The sequence below is a fragment of the Heptranchias perlo genome, chromosome 14, assembly GCF_035084215.1.
Source record: "Heptranchias perlo isolate sHepPer1 chromosome 14, sHepPer1.hap1, whole genome shotgun sequence".
Lineage (NCBI taxonomy): Eukaryota > Metazoa > Chordata > Chondrichthyes > Hexanchiformes > Hexanchidae > Heptranchias > Heptranchias perlo.
In genome coordinates, this window is record NC_090338.1 from 36883911 (window position 1) to 36903013 (window position 19103).

The following is a 19103-nucleotide window of genomic DNA, read 5'->3' on the forward strand; positions in this document are numbered from 1 at the left end:
AGTGTATCACTGGCTGTTGGGAGTTGAAATTTACAGCAAATTACATTTGAAAATTTTCTGAATTTTAATTTCAGAAATAAAAAGATAGTGAGTTGACATCAAAATTCTCTAACTCTGCAGATCTGCTTACTTTTAACATTATTTAAAAATTTTGAACCAGATTCCAAATGATTTTGTTTTCTCCTGCATTACAGCATGTCTGTTTATTCTGCAAGTAAATTACATTTTTTGAAGAAAATAAAAAAAGGTGTATTTCAAATTCAGCTGGAATCTTTAAAAAAAATAAATTCAGCTGTGACACCACATAGCAAAGAGCCGACTAATGTGGGAAAGTAATTTTTAAATGATGTCTAGTACATTAAAAGAATCAGAGTACTGCATCATGTTACATCACTTTTTTGTTTTAAAAGTTCATAGGGTGCACAGCCCATTGTTGAAAACCATTATGAACCATCATCCAGTATTTTTTAAGTCAAAGATCATTTTTAAAAACCTGGGATGTTTTGAAAATAAGGTTACATTAGGATTGATTCCAATACTGAAACAGGTGTTTCACATAATCAAACATTACAGCATAGTATGAGGCCTCTTCAACTGGAGCCATCCACTTCAATTCAATTTCACTGTCCTTCCCCCATTTCCATCATTAAGAAGCGGCCTTGCTGGGCTTCCTAAAGAAGGGATGTTACAACTTCAATACTGTCTCTTGCTCAGTTATTTTAGAGGTGTAGGCTCACCATTAGTAGGCCATATTTTGTCAAATATGCAGTTACAGAAAATTACTGAACTATCGGGCAGCTAACTATAGGAGCATGTGGCCGACTGCTCAATAGTGCTGCCGGGAGTCCCAGTCCTTTTTGAGAGCAAGACCTCATTACCGTGCCACTGTTGGGCAGCGGGCATTAAACGGGCACCTCACTGCATCTCTATCTCCAGGCCTGTGCAATATCGGGCAGCCTGAAGACCGACCCGGCCAGAAGCAAGGTTTGTGGGGGGGGGGGGGAAAAACGGGCTCCACAAAAAAAATGTGGGCTGCGAGAAGGCAGCAAGAGCACAATTTATTGTTTTTGTTCATCACCAATCGATTAACAAATGCAATTACACCACTGAGCCATAGAGATCAGAAAATTCAACATTCAATTGCTCGACTGTGCTGAGTAAGCTAATCTCAACCAGGCAAAAGTTAGATGCTACATGTGACTCCAGTACCCCCAAGTTGGGGGGAGCAAGGGTTAAAAGGGTTCCTGCTCCTGATCATTACCCTGTGACTCCTGCTGAAAAGTGCATACATGAATATCAGCTGATCAGATCAGGCTCAGCTGCAATGCCTGCCCATAGTCCAATAGCCTGCCAACACGGAGAATGGCTACTTGGATGATGTACTGCAACACTGTTGGCACCAGAAGAACCATAATCCAACAAGAATTAACACCTTCAGGAGAGAAGAGGAGAGGACAGGACAGAAAATGGCAAAACAGCGACTCCGGAATTCATACCAACTACATATTTGTGTCTTCAAATAAGTAGTCTGTTTTATGGGTTAGCTTACCATTTTCCTTGTATCCCATTCCTAGAATAACTTCAGGTGCTCTATAATATCGCGTCACTACATATGGGGTCATCATAAAATTAGTACAGGCAGTCCTTGCCAGTCCAAAATCTAGAATTTTCAGAGTGCAGTCTGACTTTACTACTATGTTGCTGGGTTTCAAATCCTGTTGTAAACAAAAAAACAACACTTGAAACATTTAAAAGATAATATACAGGAATTCACCAGCTTAAAAGAAGTTTGCAAAAAGTACTCAATTTAATTCTTAAACAGCATATGACTAAAGGGTACCATTATGAGTCACACTACAAACTGGTTTTTCCTGTGTTATTGGAGAGAATTGATAGGTTGTTTTGCATGTTCATGATCTGTTTATTAAAAATGCAAGTAAAATCGTATTAACACCTTAGCACAGAGAATGATGCATTTACCATATATATTCAAAACACTTAAGTTCTTTTGCCAGAACACAACTCCATGCTTAGTCATACACATTATATGCTTTAAAAATTGAATAAATTAAAACCCTGAGTACCTACTCTGTGGATAATGCCAGCTGAGTGAAGGTGCTTAATACCACATAACATCTGGTAAAGAAGGTAGGACATTCTCTCATGGTCTAGCTCCATATGGATAACCTGGCACAAGTTGGCATCCATCAACTCCATAACCAAGTAACTACAGAATACAGAATTAATGTTACAACCTTTACGAACTTCACGAGACACTATTCCTCCACAAGGAAAATTCAGAATCTATTATTTTTGCCACATTTTACTCAAATACTTACACATCTTGGAATTCTTCTAAAGACTTCTGCGGTGTAAATACATTTAACAAACTAATAATCTGCAAGAAGAAATTTTTTTTTTTAGTTATCAGTTTTTTTATGTAGCATTGTTATCCGTTATACCTGTACTACCTAGACAGTACTTATTTTGTCAATAAACTAAGGATTAACAAACAGTTCCTGGCTGCTCAACAATGTGTACATTACAGTACAATATTAACCCTGAAAATACTTAAGCATTTGCTGTACAAAACTGCATGTAGTTCGTATTTATGAAACAAGGGAAGGTGTCATCACTAGGTTATATGCTTTTTTTTCATAGCAAAGGGAGTGTTAAAAATATTTAATGTGTACTTTAACAGAAAAGATATTATGTATGCACTGTCTTAAACTAATGAGGAAAGGCATCAGAGAAACAAGGATAACTTTTCTGTTACTTTAAACATTGTTTTTTTTTAAATTTTGTTTGCTTTTTCTGCAATTAGACTTCCACAGTCATATCCACGATCACAATATGGTATATAACTGGATAACAAGCCCACAAAGAATTGACTCAGTGGATAAAAGCACCACCTGGTTTGCTAAGCTTATTAAGACCAGAAGACCCCATGTATGACCCTTGGCCTGTGCTGTGTTACTTGATTTCAGCCAGAGAACCAGTGAGGACACTACAATTCGCCTCTGTCTCTCCAGGCTAAGGATGAGAGATTGAGAGATTGGGAGGGGGGGTCTGTCCAGTGAAAATGTGCATGTGAGATCAGGATCAGGGTTTGGCTGTGTTGCCCTCCATCACTGAATGGCCTGACAACATTCACCATCACCACCAGTGTCCATGGAATTACAGTCCACCGAATCATCCACTTTCAGGAGAGAAAACAGTGTAAACAATAACTAGAGAAATGGGAAAGAAAAACTGATACTCCACAAACAAAATGAATGGCAAACTACGGATGATCTGGCAATTGAAAATAAATTTGATGACAATTCATTTAATTTGGAATTAGCACTGAAACTAAGGCATAAGTACAGAATAACGCCGATTTTCGCAGCAAAAGAAATTCAGGTATAAGTGACTTACATCCACTTTTAAGCTATGCCCGAATTTCCTCAATCTTTTACACCGATTTCACAAAACCTTTGCCGAAGCCTTTTGCCAATCATTAACATAGCTCCGCCCCATGCAAAAATGCACCTTGCGCGGATTTCCTGAGTTTAGCCAGTTCTGAATGGGCTGTAAATTTACATCCAAAATTTTAGGCGCAACTGGATTCAAAGTCATATTTCTAGTGTTTTATGGTGATTGTCTTCAGCAAATTTTTAAAAATTTCTCCTGAGACCTAGAATACATTTTCTGTATCTTTGTATGCATCTTTATGGCATCAGAATGATTTGCATTAAAAAATTTAAAACTGCATTTTCTTAAACACGCTGTTCCTAGTATGCCTAAATGATGGTTTGATAACTTCAAACTTCAATTTTCATGCATATGGAGGGAGATTAAAAAAAGGAATATGAGCAAATTCAGTGCTTTCCTTGGGTTCCAATCGTTTATGTTGATTTCTACTTGTTTTATGCCGAATTTTTACATTTCAACATATGCCGAGATTCTCAAGAAATTTTGGCGTAACTCACCAGTTATACAGTTTCAAAAGATTACGGGCCCCGCTTCTATACTTTAGTAAGAATAAATGAAAGCTCAAGGGAATCACATGCAAGCATTAAAAAAAATGTTTTCTCCTTAATGTCTCAGGAACATCCCAGGTTTGATCCATGGTCTATGTTTAGTTAGTTCATCTTAACTGGTCCAGCAGGAGGCGTGCTATAGTGGCCTCGGGTAGGAGAAAATCAATCAGGGTTTCCACTTCTGACATATTCCAGGGACATCTGGTGAAAGTTCATGTCCATGGATGCCAGGTAAGGACAGGATAAGGCCTGCTGCAATGTTTCCCATGGTTTTACAGCCCACCAATGATTCTCCAGGCTCTCGTACAAACAGCCGCCACTTGGGGTAGGTACTGGAGATCAATGGTAGGTAGCCCAGCAAAGAATCAACACCCTCAGCAGTGCGAAGGTAGGGAAAATTTGGCATGAAAATTTTGAAGACTTTCTATTTGAAGAGGAGTTTTTTTAAACATTAATTTATACAGTCAACCACAATCAGTAACTTAGCCCTTTATTTGTTTAAACTGAGACCATCTTTCCTCCACCCCAATGGTCGTTGCACGTTTACATTTAGGAAAATAAGTGAAAAAAATGGATTCCTGCAATGAAAACATTTTAAAGAAAACTATGGGATTAGATAACTACAGAAATCTAAACAAAGAACAAGTACATTTCAAAAAAAACACACACATGCTTGAATTTTGAGTCCTAAATTATAATGCACAAGTCATTCACAATAGTGTTTTTCTTTCATTTTACAATGAAACATTTCCTTTTTTTTAAAAAAAACTTCTTAAAACAGGGTGCAGGCAAACTGAAGGCTTCAACATGGCCCCTAGCAATGTTTCCTCTCTGAACTTCCCAAGCAATGCTGTTTCATTTAGTTGGTTTCTCTTTCCACCACAGTGGGAATCAAACCATACACTCTAGATATAATATTGCAGTTTTATTGTGCTAAATTTCAAACCTGTGGATGCAAGGCAAGCATTTTGCTATAACTCTACTTTAAGTGCTCAACATGTTTAATTTGCAAAAGACAATGGAATATTACAAAAATGTAGCTTAACTTACATTTTTATGATTTACACACTTAAGAAGAACAAGTTCCCTGTAAGCTCTCTTGGCATGAGTTTGGTTCTGGAACGGTCTGCTGAGTTTCTTCACAGCAACACTTCCATCAAGTACACTATCGTATGCAGCGCTGTAATTCAAAAAAAAATTAAATAAACTTTCTCCAATATACTGGGCAAAAGCTGGGAAACAAAGCTACTTAAGAGCTGCATTTTTCCTGTGAGTGGCTGGCACAACTGACTAGGTGAACAGGAAAATGAGCTTTTAAATTAATATTTCAGCATCATATTCAGAAGAACCGCCTACAGGATAATAAGATGCAGATTCTTTCCTTTGGCCCCAATATTTTTAGATGGGCTATTCAGGTGAGATGTAGAGCGGAAATGAAGAAAATTCAAGGCCGAGTCAACCAGTGCAAATCTAGGTGAAAGGTAACGTACAAGAATGATACTGAGAGAAGCCCAGAAATAGATAATTGTCCCACATATTTCACGGTCAACAATTGCATGGCTCTACAAGTAACTACAAGGAGAAAACTTAGACCATCAAAATTGCAATGTAGAACAAAACTTTTAGATCTTAACTACAAATAATTAATTACACTTCCATTTTGTGGCTCTTCATTGGACATGAACTAATTTTCAATCATCCACAAGGAAGACAAATCCCGTGCACGCGAAGGGGGGGGGGGGCGCGAGAGCGTGCCCACGAAAGAGGAGGGGGAGTGGCGAGCGTAGAGATCACGCATGTGAGAGAGAGGGGCGAGGGGGAAGAGAGCTTATGCACGAAAGCGAGAGAGGCGAAGGTGGGGGGGGGGAAAGAGAGCGCACGCTTCAGCCTCTCTCTTGCACAGTCAACCAAAAAGGAATTCAATTGATATAAAGTAAGTATTTCAGACTTTTTTTGAGCCCTATTTATATTTCATTTGCAGAGTGTACCATCCAGATGGTATACATTTACTTACCAGACAATTCCCTGAGCCCCTGAACCAATGGGCTTCAATGACTGATAACGCTTAAGAACCGTGAAGGTAGAATCACCAACTTGAACACTGTAGAATCCTGTCTCACTGTTAATTTCACTCATGTTGTAGTGTTTTCTGTAACAGAATCTTTAGTAATATAAATTCTAGACAAAAAGGGAAGAACACAAAAGAGCTAAATTAAGATTTATTCCTTAGCTTCTAACCAAGCTATATATACTGAAAACATTTACAACTTTTTACTTTATTTCAAGATTTAGCAATGAAAACATGCTAATTCGATTTTACTTTGACAGAGTTGCTAATGCAACTCAGTTAACAAGTTAGTAATGACTAATTTCACAAGTGCTTGGACTGAACAAGAAATGCGGTGCTGTTTTGCCTCCCCATATTGAAGGAAGTCCATCACATGCACCGGCCTTGAAATATCAACTATAATACATTCTCTCCATCTACGCTATTCAATTCCCCTTAAGTTCTCCATTAGGCAGCTTCTCAGCATGTACTGCAGAGAAATTCCTGTGCTCCAACTCTGCCTCCAAAATTGCTGTAACTTTTTCTATTTAACCAAAATAAGTATAAAATCGAAGTATTATATAAACATTAAAACAATGTATGGCTTTAAGATGGGGACTGAATTATATCTACACATCCTGATCCAATTATTTCTCGCCCTCTAAGCCCACAGCTTTTGAGGACTATGCTTGGTCTTGACTGTGTGCAATGTGAGTTCGATATGGCAAGTGTGGAGAAATCGCTACGTGCTAATCCATCCTGGATCTTGTTCTTTACCAGCGTTCTCAATGTTGTCAATTCAGCTGGGTAACTAACCAATAATGTCTTGATGTCTGAGTTCAGGTTAACCATTTACTTAAAGAAAATACTGGAAAAGCAGGTGCGGAAAATACAGTGTCTATTTTGTCCTTGCCAGAAAATCTCCTGGCTCCCTTCCTCCTTTCTTTCTTCTTCATGGAGACAATATATTAACTATTTCTCTGAATAACACTGTTGTAAATCAGGAGATAGGCTGAATCTGCATTCCTCAATAATCAATTACACAATGGTTGAACCCAGTTAAATTCTTTTAAAATTTAAAACCTATTTTTTGAGCATTTTAAGTGGAAAATAATTAACAAGCATCCAACTGCAATTAAGAGGACAATTAGTGATCTTGTACTTATTTGCTGATATTTGGACATGAGCAAGTAACACACTGAGGAGACTCTTCGAGCAGCTCTTTCGCACTTTGGACAGGACACAAGAAAAACACCTCCAGCCTCTCTGTCTCTCTCCACCCGACTACCTCACTCCCGCCCACCCCACTGAGTGAAATCCACAAGCCTAATTTGGCGATGATCTCTGCTGAGGTCAAATAAATAGAAATGGAGCAGCAAGAGTGAACGATCACTAGAATGTCAAACTATCTTTCATTGTCACTGGCTCAGATGCCCTGTCCGAAATCTTCAGCATGCTGGTTCAGATGTGCTGTGAAGTTATCCCCTTGAAAGCTAAATTTTGCTCAATAATAGCATTTTTAACATTGTTACACCAAGGTCTTCCCATGAAAGCATTGTCTGAAATCGTGAAATGTGATAGTTTCTAGCATAATACAAAAAAATTGCTGAATGTAGTTAAAGTTAATTTCACACTCAAGATTAACCATGTTACTGTATAAACGTTACATTTTACTGGCTGGGAATTTCCTTGCAGCTGCTCCTGCTTCACCACTGTAACCTCGCCAGAATTGCGGCAGAAACTCCATTTACACGAACCAACACAAGAGAGAACTTCAACATGACAGATAATACTGACTGCACACCTGCTAATGGCCCAGAAATTGCTAAGAAAAGAACGGTGAGCTCAATAGCACTCACCGTTGTTAGTGGCGAAATTGAGAAGCAAGTTCCACCATTCGGACATGCGCAGTGAAACGCAGAAATCTGGAACTTGCTCCCACTGGTTTGCCGGTGATATGACAGCTTTGAATTAAAGGGATATTGTCGGCTGCAATCAGTGAAATCATTGAAAAAGCGCCAACTTGCTCATCTGCCCAGCTGGAAAGTAACTAATATCGCCACAAAACAGGTACACTTAAAAATACCAGGTCTAAACTAAGTTTTAATAGCAAGGTAAGTCTCAATGACCGCCAAACAACTAAAAATCAACTTTTAAAAACATGGAGTCTCATTACTCCTTATTTTAATAGATTTTCATCATAAATTTTAAAAAATAAATTAAAATTTTTTTTTACTTTTTCCTTCTCTTATTTAATTCAATTATTTCTTACCCTCTTTTTTTTTGCTGTCTATAATTGTTTTTACAATGATTTTAACATTGTACCTTTCACTGCCTGGATTTCACATTCGAAGCCTGCAGAAACAGATTCGCAGCTTGTCAAAAGTGCTGCAATCTGATTGGTCGAGGGGAGCGTGTGATCCTCTCGCTTCTCCCAGGATCCTAGCTTCCCTGGAACTGACACTGTGCTCTTCTCCGCTTCCTGTTAGAGGAACTGCACCCAGTAAAGACCGCGTTAAGTTAGTGGGTTAGTATAAATCTAAGGAGCGGCGAACAATGTTGGTTCACCACTCCAAGCAATTTCTAGGCCATTGTCTTTAAATTCCAAAACAATCCATTTTTCACACTAAAAAAATGTGCAACAATATTTCAGTTTGTGGTTTTTGAATATGACGAATACTACTGGAGAATTAATTTTAGAAGGTTTTGAACTAAGGTTTCTGGTAATTTGTGGGCTGGTACCAAAAAAATGAACCTTAAAGCTTTTGGATTGTCGTAAAAACCTGCTGGTTCATTAGCATCCTCCAGGGAAGGGAATCTGCCAGCTCTACCCAAGTCTGGGTTAAAGCCTGCTCCACACTGAAGTGGCCCAGCAAATCGCTACACATGCAGCAGGTGCAATAATTGCAGCCCTGCCAGCATCCAGAGAATAAAAAGAAGAAAAAATTGTTTATACAGCTGCAGTGGTTAAGGAAAACACAACTTACTTAATTTCCAGGAACTTGTTTCACTGTTTCTGGACAGTGAAATTGTAAGGAAAAACTATAAGCCACAAATTATGGGACTTCTCTGAATCTTTTCTGAAGCTTTAGAAATTTGTATGACTGGGAGCAAGACAAACTATTAACAGGGGACTTACTGTTTGTAAGCCATGACCCTCGCAGGGGCTGAATGACCTACTCCCGTTTCTATTAATGCTTGATTGACAATATGACTGGCTACATGCTACAAAACCAGAGTGCTCCCCTTGCATGCTGTTAAAGCTCAGGATGCCTACCATGGTGCTGTCAAACTCTAGAATCCTGACCCCAGTTCCCCCAAAAACCCTACCAACATTGCCAAACCTCAGGTTCCTATCTCTAATTTGGTATATCTTGTGTACCATATTCCTGTGCATGCCAGGCTTTTTAAAAAATGTAAAGATAACGTTTACACAAAAAGAATGGACACTCATTTACAGTTTTCAAAAAATAAACAGAGCAGTGGAATTCAACCCCAAAACACAGATTAAAAAGTCAAGAATAGTATTTAACAAAAACAGCATTTAACTTATTTTTCCACCACCAAATCATTGGGCCTGACAACACTTTGTGTCACATGCCATTGCAGCCGTATTGTTGTACAACAGCCTGACCTTCGACTCATCATAAACATCAATGAAAATCTACTACTATAAAAACTATACACCTAGCACATAATTTTGTCTCATTTCCTGCGTCACCTCGGTGTCACACTTTATATGCAAATTCTTTATTAAGAAATTGCTAGCAGTTGACTAGCTGATATGGAAATTTATTCCCGCTCAATGAAAATTATTTGCAGCTGATTGCCTGACATACGGTAATATGCACATTTCCCAGCAAAAAGGCAAACCATCCAATTTGCTCAAAAGGCTGCTAGAAGTTTGCCATTTGCCATTTCTGTTGTCTTCAGCCTCACGACGATGGATTAAAAGTAAGATTCCAATTATAATAAAAATATTAAGAATTGCATATTTCACAATAACATTAAACTATTTTATAAGTTTTTCAGCAGCTTCATTAATATTCTTAAGTGAAGGCTTCAGCCCCTCAAAAGCCTGGGTATGCAGTTGATATTTTGACCCACAGTTATTACTCTATGTTAGCTTCAGGAAGATGGCACAGTGAGCATATGCAGAATATCCCATCATGCATCAGTATAATTGTCATAGTATCATCGTAGTACAGCACAGTAGGGGGTCATTCAGCCCATCGTGCCTGTGGCGGCTCATTGAAAGAGCTTTCAAATTAGTCCCATTGCCCTGCTCTTTCCCCATAGCCCTGCAATTTTTTTTCCTTCAAGTATTTATCCAATTCCCTTTTGGAAGTTACTATTGAATCTGCTTCCACCACCCGTTTAGGCAGTGCATTCCAGATCATTACAATACCCTATGTAAAAAAAAAAGTTTCCTCATGTCGCCTCTGGCTCTTTTGCCAATCACCTTAAAGTCAGTGCCAGTGACTGGCTAACTCAGCAACTGGAAGGGTATAGAATCTCATGGTGTGAAAGGATTTTTTGAGTTTTTCCAAATTATTTGGAGAGAAGGCACATAAGAGCAGAAGAGTCCTTGTTGATCCTAATTTAAATTCTTTTTCCAAAACCAACTGAATTGAATTTTTAAAGCTTTTCAGGTAAACATAAAGGCTTTGATTACATTTTATAACCAACAAAACAGAAGTGAAGGTAATCATTATAATGACAGCTGGAAACCGAGGTACAGCATGAGCAAAAACATTCTGATTTCCCCACTCTTCAGCATTTACTGTCTCCTCCCCACCCCACGCACAGTACCTACCTGTTCAGTTTCCCAAATCTCAAACTCCCCAAATGCTAACCCTTTAAGTGCAAAGATTGGATAATTTATGGGATCCTATCTGATTATGCCACAGAATCTGCACATGAAATAACGATGCAGCCTCTCTGATAGTTTTTAAAACACGCGTCTATAGCAATATATTTTCTGCAGACAGCCCCCTACCTGGGCTCTTGGTGGAGGCAGGATATCTGACAAGTCATTGATGTAAAGCCTGATGTGGCTCGGATCCTCAATGGGAGCCTCAAGGGAGTAAAGGATCAGAGAGACCTATGGGTTCAGATGCACAAATGTTTAAAAGTGGGAGGACAAGTTGGTAAAATTGTAAAAATCATACAGGATCCTAAGTTTTTATAAATAAGGGCACAGAATACATAAGCAAGGAGGTAATGCTAAACCTATACAAATCATTGGTTAGGCTGTAATTAGAATTATCCAGTTTTGATGATCCGACTTTAGAAAGGCTGTGAAGACCTTGGAGTGGGTACAGAAGAGATTCACTAAGATGATACAGGGATGAGAGGTTTCAGTTATGAGACACGAGAGAAACTGGGGCTGTCTTCATTAGAATAGCATAAGGTGGAAGAATTTTGTGCAGAGATGTGTTAGGGCATTACATTTTCTTTCAGAAACAGTGGCAGCAGCAGAATCCATAACAGCTTTTAAAATGAATAAATATTTGAAGAAAAATTTGAAAGTCAAAGGGGATAGGGCACAAAATAGGAACTAAGTGGATTGCTCTTTCAGACAGCTCGCAGAAGCACAATGTGCTGAATGTCCTTCCTTTTGTGCTGTAAAATCCAATGATTCTAGGTGTGAATATTACTCTAAATCAGTGGGACATATGCTGCCTGGAAACTCTAGGCAATGCCACAAAAGGGTGGCTTTTTCATGGCTTGTCAGTTGAGCAATGTGGGCTCTTAAAAGGGTTCCTAGTTTTCGAATCCACCCTGGTTGTTGCACACAAGTTGTGCCATTGCTTTTTAAGATTCCAATCGTTCCTTTATCAGTCAACCAAATACATCTTTTATGTCAAAGAACAGTAGCAATGAATGCATTGAAGCTTCTGTAAAAATGATGCCATATCTAAATTGTATCAATTTGCAAAGCAAAACACCAAAAGCAACGAATCTCACTCCATATATTTCAAGCCATAAACCTCTGCCTTTTGCTGTAGTCCATAAGTCTGCATTGGGTCCTCAATGAGGAACATTAACTGCAAAAAATAGTTTAGCCACTATGCTAGAGCAAAAACATCAGGCGACAACTGAATACATCAATTTATTCCAGCTGACTTTTTGGGTGGGTTGGGGGGGGGGGGGGGGAACAGCAACTGAGAATTAAATAAATAAATACAGCCAACAAGGAATTAAATAAATCAATCTGCTTTCAATATATTAATTTGAGCTGTGGAGAGCAAGAAGGCCAGCAGTGAGATGATGAATTTAATAACTGTACCCTGAATAAGTACAAATTGAGCTTCAGAGGAAGCAGGTCAGCTGCAAATGTCCACATTCAACGTAGCTTCAATCGTCTGTGAAAGCTTAAACCCTTATACATCATGCGGTGATATACCCTTCCAACTGTGAGACAGTGCATCACTTGCTCTGGCAGAATCCTATTGATACAGGATGGGAAATTCTGCACTTGCTTCGATTGCATCATCTCCCTAAATCCAACAGTGACAACTCTGGGTCAAAAATATCAACTTCAAGTCAGGCATTTTAGAGAGGCTGAAAACATCATGTAAAAACCATTAAATGAAGCTACTCAGACAAAGGACAAATTTACGTTATTGTGAAATATGTAATTTGTTGTTATTCCGCTTTATTTCTAACTGATGTTTGCCAAGTTGAAGGTAAAATGTTGCTGGGAGAAAAATATTCTAAGTGTTTTGAGCAATCTGATTTGCTTGCTTGGTTCACCTTCGCCATGCTAAGAAATTTTCACAAAGACTTCATTCCAATTGCAATTAATACATTTGCTTATCATCCAATCAGCTGGAAGAAATTTATATTGGGTTGGATTTTGCTGTGAGCGGCAAATGAACGGCGTTCATTAGACTTGCCCTTGCTCATGGATTTTCTATGAGCTTTTGCACGGCAAGTTCCTGTAAGTTAGAAATCCAAAAAGCGTGGCATCCTCTACAGGGCATCTGGGATCTGTGTGAACAGGGCAAGGAGCTGTACATCTCCTTAACCAATCAGATTAAAGCATCATTAATAACAGCGCAGTCAGAACCAGGAAACGCAAGTTAGAATAGTGAATTCAATGTCAAATCAAGCACAGAAAGCAAAATAAAAAGGACAAAATAGATTGAATTAAAAGAAAGAGATAAAAGAGACAGAAAGAAAAAAATGTATTTAATTTTTTTTAATGCTCAACAATAATTAAAATCTGAAGGAATGAGACTCCACACTTATAAGTTAATTTTCAGTGACAGAGGGGTTGTTTGGCAGTAATTAAGACTTACCACGCCATTAAAAGGGTACTTAGACTTGAAATGACTGAACATAGCTTTTTTTGCGAGTTTAGGCTGTATCTATCAGGTAAGCACCGGAACGTCACACCGTTCAATGCATGAGGAGCCTCGCATCTCAGACTGCAACTTCCAGATTTCCGCGTTTAACTGCACGTGCAGTCGCCTGAAGTTACTGTCTGATTTGCACATAAATAATGGTGATCGGTGTTAGCCTCACCCGTTACTTTTACAACAAAATCGGCCCATTGAGTTCAAGTAATTTAACTGAATGAACTTAAATAGATAACATGACAAAGCAAGATAACGAGACAGAGAAAGGGTATGGAGAAGGGACAGGTGAATAGGACTAAGTGGATTGTTCTTTGAGAGCTGGTGCAGTTGCAATGGGCCAAATGATGATATCCTGTGCTGTAAAATTCTATGCTGGGTATTGCGAGAGGAGAAACAAGATAGGACATGCAAAACAGAAAAGATAAGTGCCCAAACATCTCTCTCTCTCTGTCTTCTTCAATATGGAGACTGAGAACTTGTGGACACTATACTTTTCAGTCCCTGCACAGATGAGTTGCATCAGCCCCCAATGTCACATCTGCCCATTCAAATCACATCAATCATCCACATTCTTCTTTGCCTGACTTTTGATATATTGCCGTCAACTTTCCTTATGCCTTTTTACGCAGCTAGTTATCATGTTCAGGATTACACTGCCTGAAAAGGCGGTGAAAGCAGATTCAATAGTAACTTTCAAGAGAACTGGATATAAAGTTGAAAAGGAAAAAAATTGCAGAGCTATGGGGAAAGGACAAGGGAGTGGGACTAATTGGATAGCTCCTTCAAAAGAGCCGGCATGGGCACAATAGGCTAAATGGCCTCCTTCTGTGCTGTATGATTGCATGTATGTTGTTCTTTTCCCATGATCAATATCAGCCTCATTTCTTATGTGCTATTGAAGGGCCTACTCTTTGCTTCTTATTCTTGTTCAACTAATTTTAACATTCATCTATAGCACCACAACTCAAATGGCCCAGTCATCATCTTTCTTCAAGGTTCAATTTTCACACCCATAAAATGCTACTGACCATACAAAACACTTAAGCAATATATAAATGCAATTTGCAGTTATAAACATTCTACTTATCAGCCCGATTTTACAGTAGCACAGAGGTCTCTGTGCTATTAAATGCATCCTTTGCAATTGCTATTCTCCATTTTAACTTAATTGCTTCAGCTATTTAAAAAGTTATTAAATTATCCCAAGTGAACATCCCTGTCTCGTGATCTTAATCCATTTTGTTAATTCTTTGCTGCTGCTTATTGTTCCCGGCAACGATTCCTAATAAATTTAATGTCTTTCCCATCAATTCCAGCTCTTTGCAGGCATCTATTAATCTTTCGGTGCTTCACTCCGTCAAACACTGTGTCTTAATCGATGAAGAACAGATACACTTTTTATTTTTATTAAGTGCTCAAAAATTATCAAGCTAAATGTTCCTTCTTATGTTCATTCCTGCTTAATGTTCCTCAATTCCCATTCCAGGTTCCTTTTTCTTCTTTCTGGCAATGGTTTTTGCAGCACTTTCATGGGTGCTTCCTAAGACTGTTTGTCCTATGTTCTTTGTATTCTGTAGTCTTTGATTATTCTTGAGTACGGGTTACAAATAAAGATCTGGCAAAATCCACAAGTATGACTCCTGAGATGTGCATCATATTTGGGTTTCATGATTTTTTTAACCAATTTCTTCTTTATTCTGAAGCATCTGTTAGGACACATTTTTTTCCACCAGCCTTACCAGTCTTCATATATTTAACCTCTGAATGTAGTGACCTTCACCCTTTCTACCTCAGTAAAAATTCCTTCTACATATTCTATTTGTGTAGCTTTATTGCATAAAATAATTCCTTGTTCTTATGCAACTACTTTTGTATTTCCTTCCTATCGGTTTTACGTCTTTGATTTTTCTATCTGATTCTATTTCTTCGATCCACGTTTCCTGTACCTTAATACACATTTCCTTTTACATCTTATATTTAATTTAAAAATAATCTTGTCCTTCATATTTCCTTAGTCTCATTAGATTGAGGATTTCTTGAGTCACTCATGCTTTCTTCTCCTTTGCCTTTTTTCCTATGACTTCCTCTACTGTTCTAACTAGAGATGTTAGAAACATAGGAGCAGGAGTAGGCCATTCGGCCCTTTGAGCCTGCTCCGCCATTCAGTATGATCATGGCTGATACTCTATCTCAACACCATATTCCCACTCTCTCCCCATACCCCTTGATCCCTTTTGTGTCTAGAAATCTATCTAGCTCCTTCTTAAATATATTCAGTGTTCCAATATTCAATAATACATTCTTCCTTTTCTATTCTGCATCCCATTCAAGTTCCTCAAATTGTTACTTACTTTCACAGTTTTTTCTTAGCATTCTGATATTATTTAAAACCATTAATGAAGTTGTCTTCTCGGTGGCAGACTTGAGCTTGATTCCTATCTCTGCCACCACTGGGTTATAACTGGACTTGCAGTATGCATCAAGGTATGCTTGCATGTCCTTTACTGAGTTTTGAAAATGCTAGTCTATCTGATTGCTATAATTTGCTCATTATTAGCTTTCAATCTTCCCATATGTATAACCTTACAGGCTTTGGGTAGCCAACTTGGAACATGGGTAACAGATGAAGGGAACGGTTAAGTGATTTCAGAAGGAAACAAGACAGGTTAGTAGGCTTGACAGATCGGTATCAAATTAAATTTAGTGTGGAGAAATTATCCATTTTGGGAAGAGGAATAAGGAGAGGAAATACACACTAAATGGTAAAACTTTGAAAGGGTAGAAGAGCAGAGATATAATAGGCTAAAGAGAGAAAAATAATTTCCACTCAATTCAGTCAGTAAACAGAGGGCATAAATTTAATCACCAAAACTGCAAAGGGAGCAGTTGGAAGATCGATTTTTTATTTACACACAGAGGGTTGTTAGGACACAGAACACACTATCAGAAACAGTAGTGGAGGTAGAATCCACAATACATGTTCAAAGGGAACTGGATAAATATTTGAAAAAGAAAAATTTGAAGGGTATATAGGGAAAGGGCATGGAAATGGGACGAAGTGGACAGCTCTTTTTGAGAACTGGTACAGGCGAAATGGTCAGAATGGTTTAGGAACATAGGAACAGGAGTAGGCCATTCAGCCCCTCGTGCCTGCTCCGCCATTTGATAAGATCATGGCTGATCTGTGATCCAACTCCATATACCCGCCTTTGGCCCATATCCCTTAATACCTTTGGTTGCCAAAAAGCTATCTATCTCACATTTAAATTTAGCAATTGAGCTAGTATCAACTACCGTTTGCGGAAGAGAGTTCCAAACTTCTACCACCCTTTGTGTGTAGAAATGTTTTCTAATCTCGCTCCTGAAAGGTCTGGCTCTAATTTTTAGACTGTGCCCCCTACTCCTAGAATCCCCAACCAAGAGAAATAGTTTCTCTCTATCCGCCCTATTTATTCCCCTTAATATCTTATAAACTTCAATCAGATCACCCCTTAACCTTCGAAACTCTAGAGAATACAACCCCAATTTGTGTAATCTCTCCTCGTAACTTAACCCTTGAAGTCCGGGTATCATTCACGTAAACCTACGCTGCACTCCCTCCAAGGCCAATATGTCCTTCCGAAGGTGCGGTGCCCACAACTGCTCACAGTACTCCAGGTGCGGTCTAACCAGGGTTTTGTATAGCTGCAGCATAATTTCTGCCCCGTTGTACTACAGTCCTCTAGATATAAAGGCCAGCATTCCATTAGCCTTGTTGATTATTTTCTGCACCTGTTCATGACACTTCAATGATCTATGTACCTGAACCCCTAGGTCCCTTTGGACATCCACTGTTTTTAACTTTTTACCATTTAGAAAGTACCCTGTTCTATCCTTTTTTGATCCAAAGTGGATGACCTCACATTTGTCGACATTGAATTCCATTTGCCACAGTTTTGCCCATTCACCTAATCTATCAATATCCCTTTGTAATTTTATGTTTTCATCTACACTGCTTACAATGCCACCAATCTTTGTGTCATCGGCAAACTTAGATATGAGACTTTCTATGCCTTCATCTAAGTCATTAATAAATATTGTGAATAACTGACGCCCCAAGACAGATCCCTGCGGGACTCCAATAGTCACATCCTTCCAATGTGAGTACCTTCCCATTATCCCTACTCTCTGTCGCCTCTCGCTCAGCCAACTTCCTAACCAAGTCCGTACTTTTCCCTCGATTCCATGGGCTTCTAACTTAGCTAACAGTCTCTTATGTGGGACCTTATCAAATGCCTTCTGGAAGTCCATATAAATAACACCCATTGACATTCCCCTGTCCACTACTTTAGTCACCTCTTCAAAAAATTCAATCAGGTTTGTCAGGCACGACCTACCTTTCACAAATCCATGCTGGCTCTCTCTGATTAACTGAAAATTCTCGAGGTGTTCAGTCACCCGATCCTTAATTATGGAATCCAGCATTTTCCCCACAACAGATGTTAGGCTAACTGGTCTATAATTCCCCGGTTTCCCTCTCTCTCTTTTCTTAAAAAGCGGAGTGACATGTGCAATTTTCCAATCTAAACGGACAGTTCCTGAATCCAGAGAACTTTGAAAGATTATAGTTAGGGCATCTGCAATGTGCTCACCTACTTCCTTTAAAACCCTGGGATGGAAACGATGTGGTCCTGGGGATTTGTCACTCTTTAGCGCTATTATTTTCTTCATTACTGTTGCTTTACTTATGTTAATTTTAATCGAGTCCCTGTCCCCGATTCAATATTAGTTTTCTTGGGATTTCCGGCATTCTATCCTCTTTTTCTACTGTAAATACTGACGCAAAGTAATTGTTCAACATGTCCACCATTTCCCCATTGTCAATGACAATATCCCCACTTTCAGTTTTTAAGGGGCCAACACTGCTCCTGACCACCCTCTTTTTCCTAATGTAACTATAAAAGTTCTTCGTATTGGTTTCGATATCCCTTGCAAATTTCTTTTCATACTTTCTTTTTGTAGCTCTTACTATCTGTTTTGTGACCCTTTGTTGATCTTTGTATCTTTCCCATTTGCCAGGATCTGTGCCATTTTTTGCCTTTTTGTATGCCCTTTCCTTATGTCTTATACTGTCCCTTACCTCTTTAGTTGTCCATGGCTTTTTTTTTTGGCAAGTACAGTTCTTGCCCCTCAGGGGTATAAACCGGTTCTGTATCATGTTAAATGTTTCTTTAAACATTTCCCACTGATCATCAGTCGTTTTACCCATTAACAGATTTGTCCAGTTTACTGTGGACAGTCTCTGTCTCATCCCATTGAAGTCGGCCTTACCCAAGTCTAGAATCTCAGCAGCCGATTCACTTTTTTCCCTTTCAAACACTACATTGAACTCGATCATGTTATGATCGCTTTGGATAGATGTTCGCGTACAGTTAAGCCGTTAACTAAATCTGGTTCATTACTCATTACTAAATCTAGTATGGCTTGCCCCCTTGTTGCCTCTAGGACATACTGCTGTAGAAAACTATCCCGGGCACACTCAAGAAATTCACTACCTTTCTGACAGTTGCTAGTCTGCTTTTCCCAATCTATGTGAAGGTTAAAGTCCCCCATTAAAACCACTATACCTTTCTTACACGCTTGTCTAATCTCTGCATTTATACAATCTAGCACTTCAGAGCTGCTGCC

The 19103-nt window shown here is 38.8% G+C and overlaps 1 protein-coding gene across 4 annotated transcripts in view; it reads right to left on the bottom strand.

Annotated features, from left to right (window-relative positions):
• LOC137332439 (mitogen-activated protein kinase 9) overlaps nucleotides 1-19103 on the bottom strand; it is a 94087-nt gene that overhangs the window by 67607 nt on the left and 7377 nt on the right. For 3 of the 4 annotated variants that reach the window (XM_067996283.1, XM_067996281.1, XM_067996284.1), the window contains exons 2-7: nucleotides 11069-11173; nucleotides 6037-6200; nucleotides 5073-5202; nucleotides 2340-2398; nucleotides 2089-2227; nucleotides 1550-1715 (exon numbers count right to left, since the gene is read on the bottom strand). In XM_067996283.1, coding sequence (XP_067852384.1) covers nucleotides 1550-1715; nucleotides 2089-2227; nucleotides 2340-2398; nucleotides 5073-5202; nucleotides 6037-6158 — 616 coding nt within the window. In that variant the 5' untranslated portion in view covers nucleotides 6159-6200; nucleotides 11069-11173. The remainder of the gene's footprint in view (nucleotides 1-1549; nucleotides 1716-2088; nucleotides 2228-2339; nucleotides 2399-5072; nucleotides 5203-6036; nucleotides 6201-11068; nucleotides 11174-19103) is intronic. The other variant, XM_067996282.1, reaches the window with a different exon arrangement.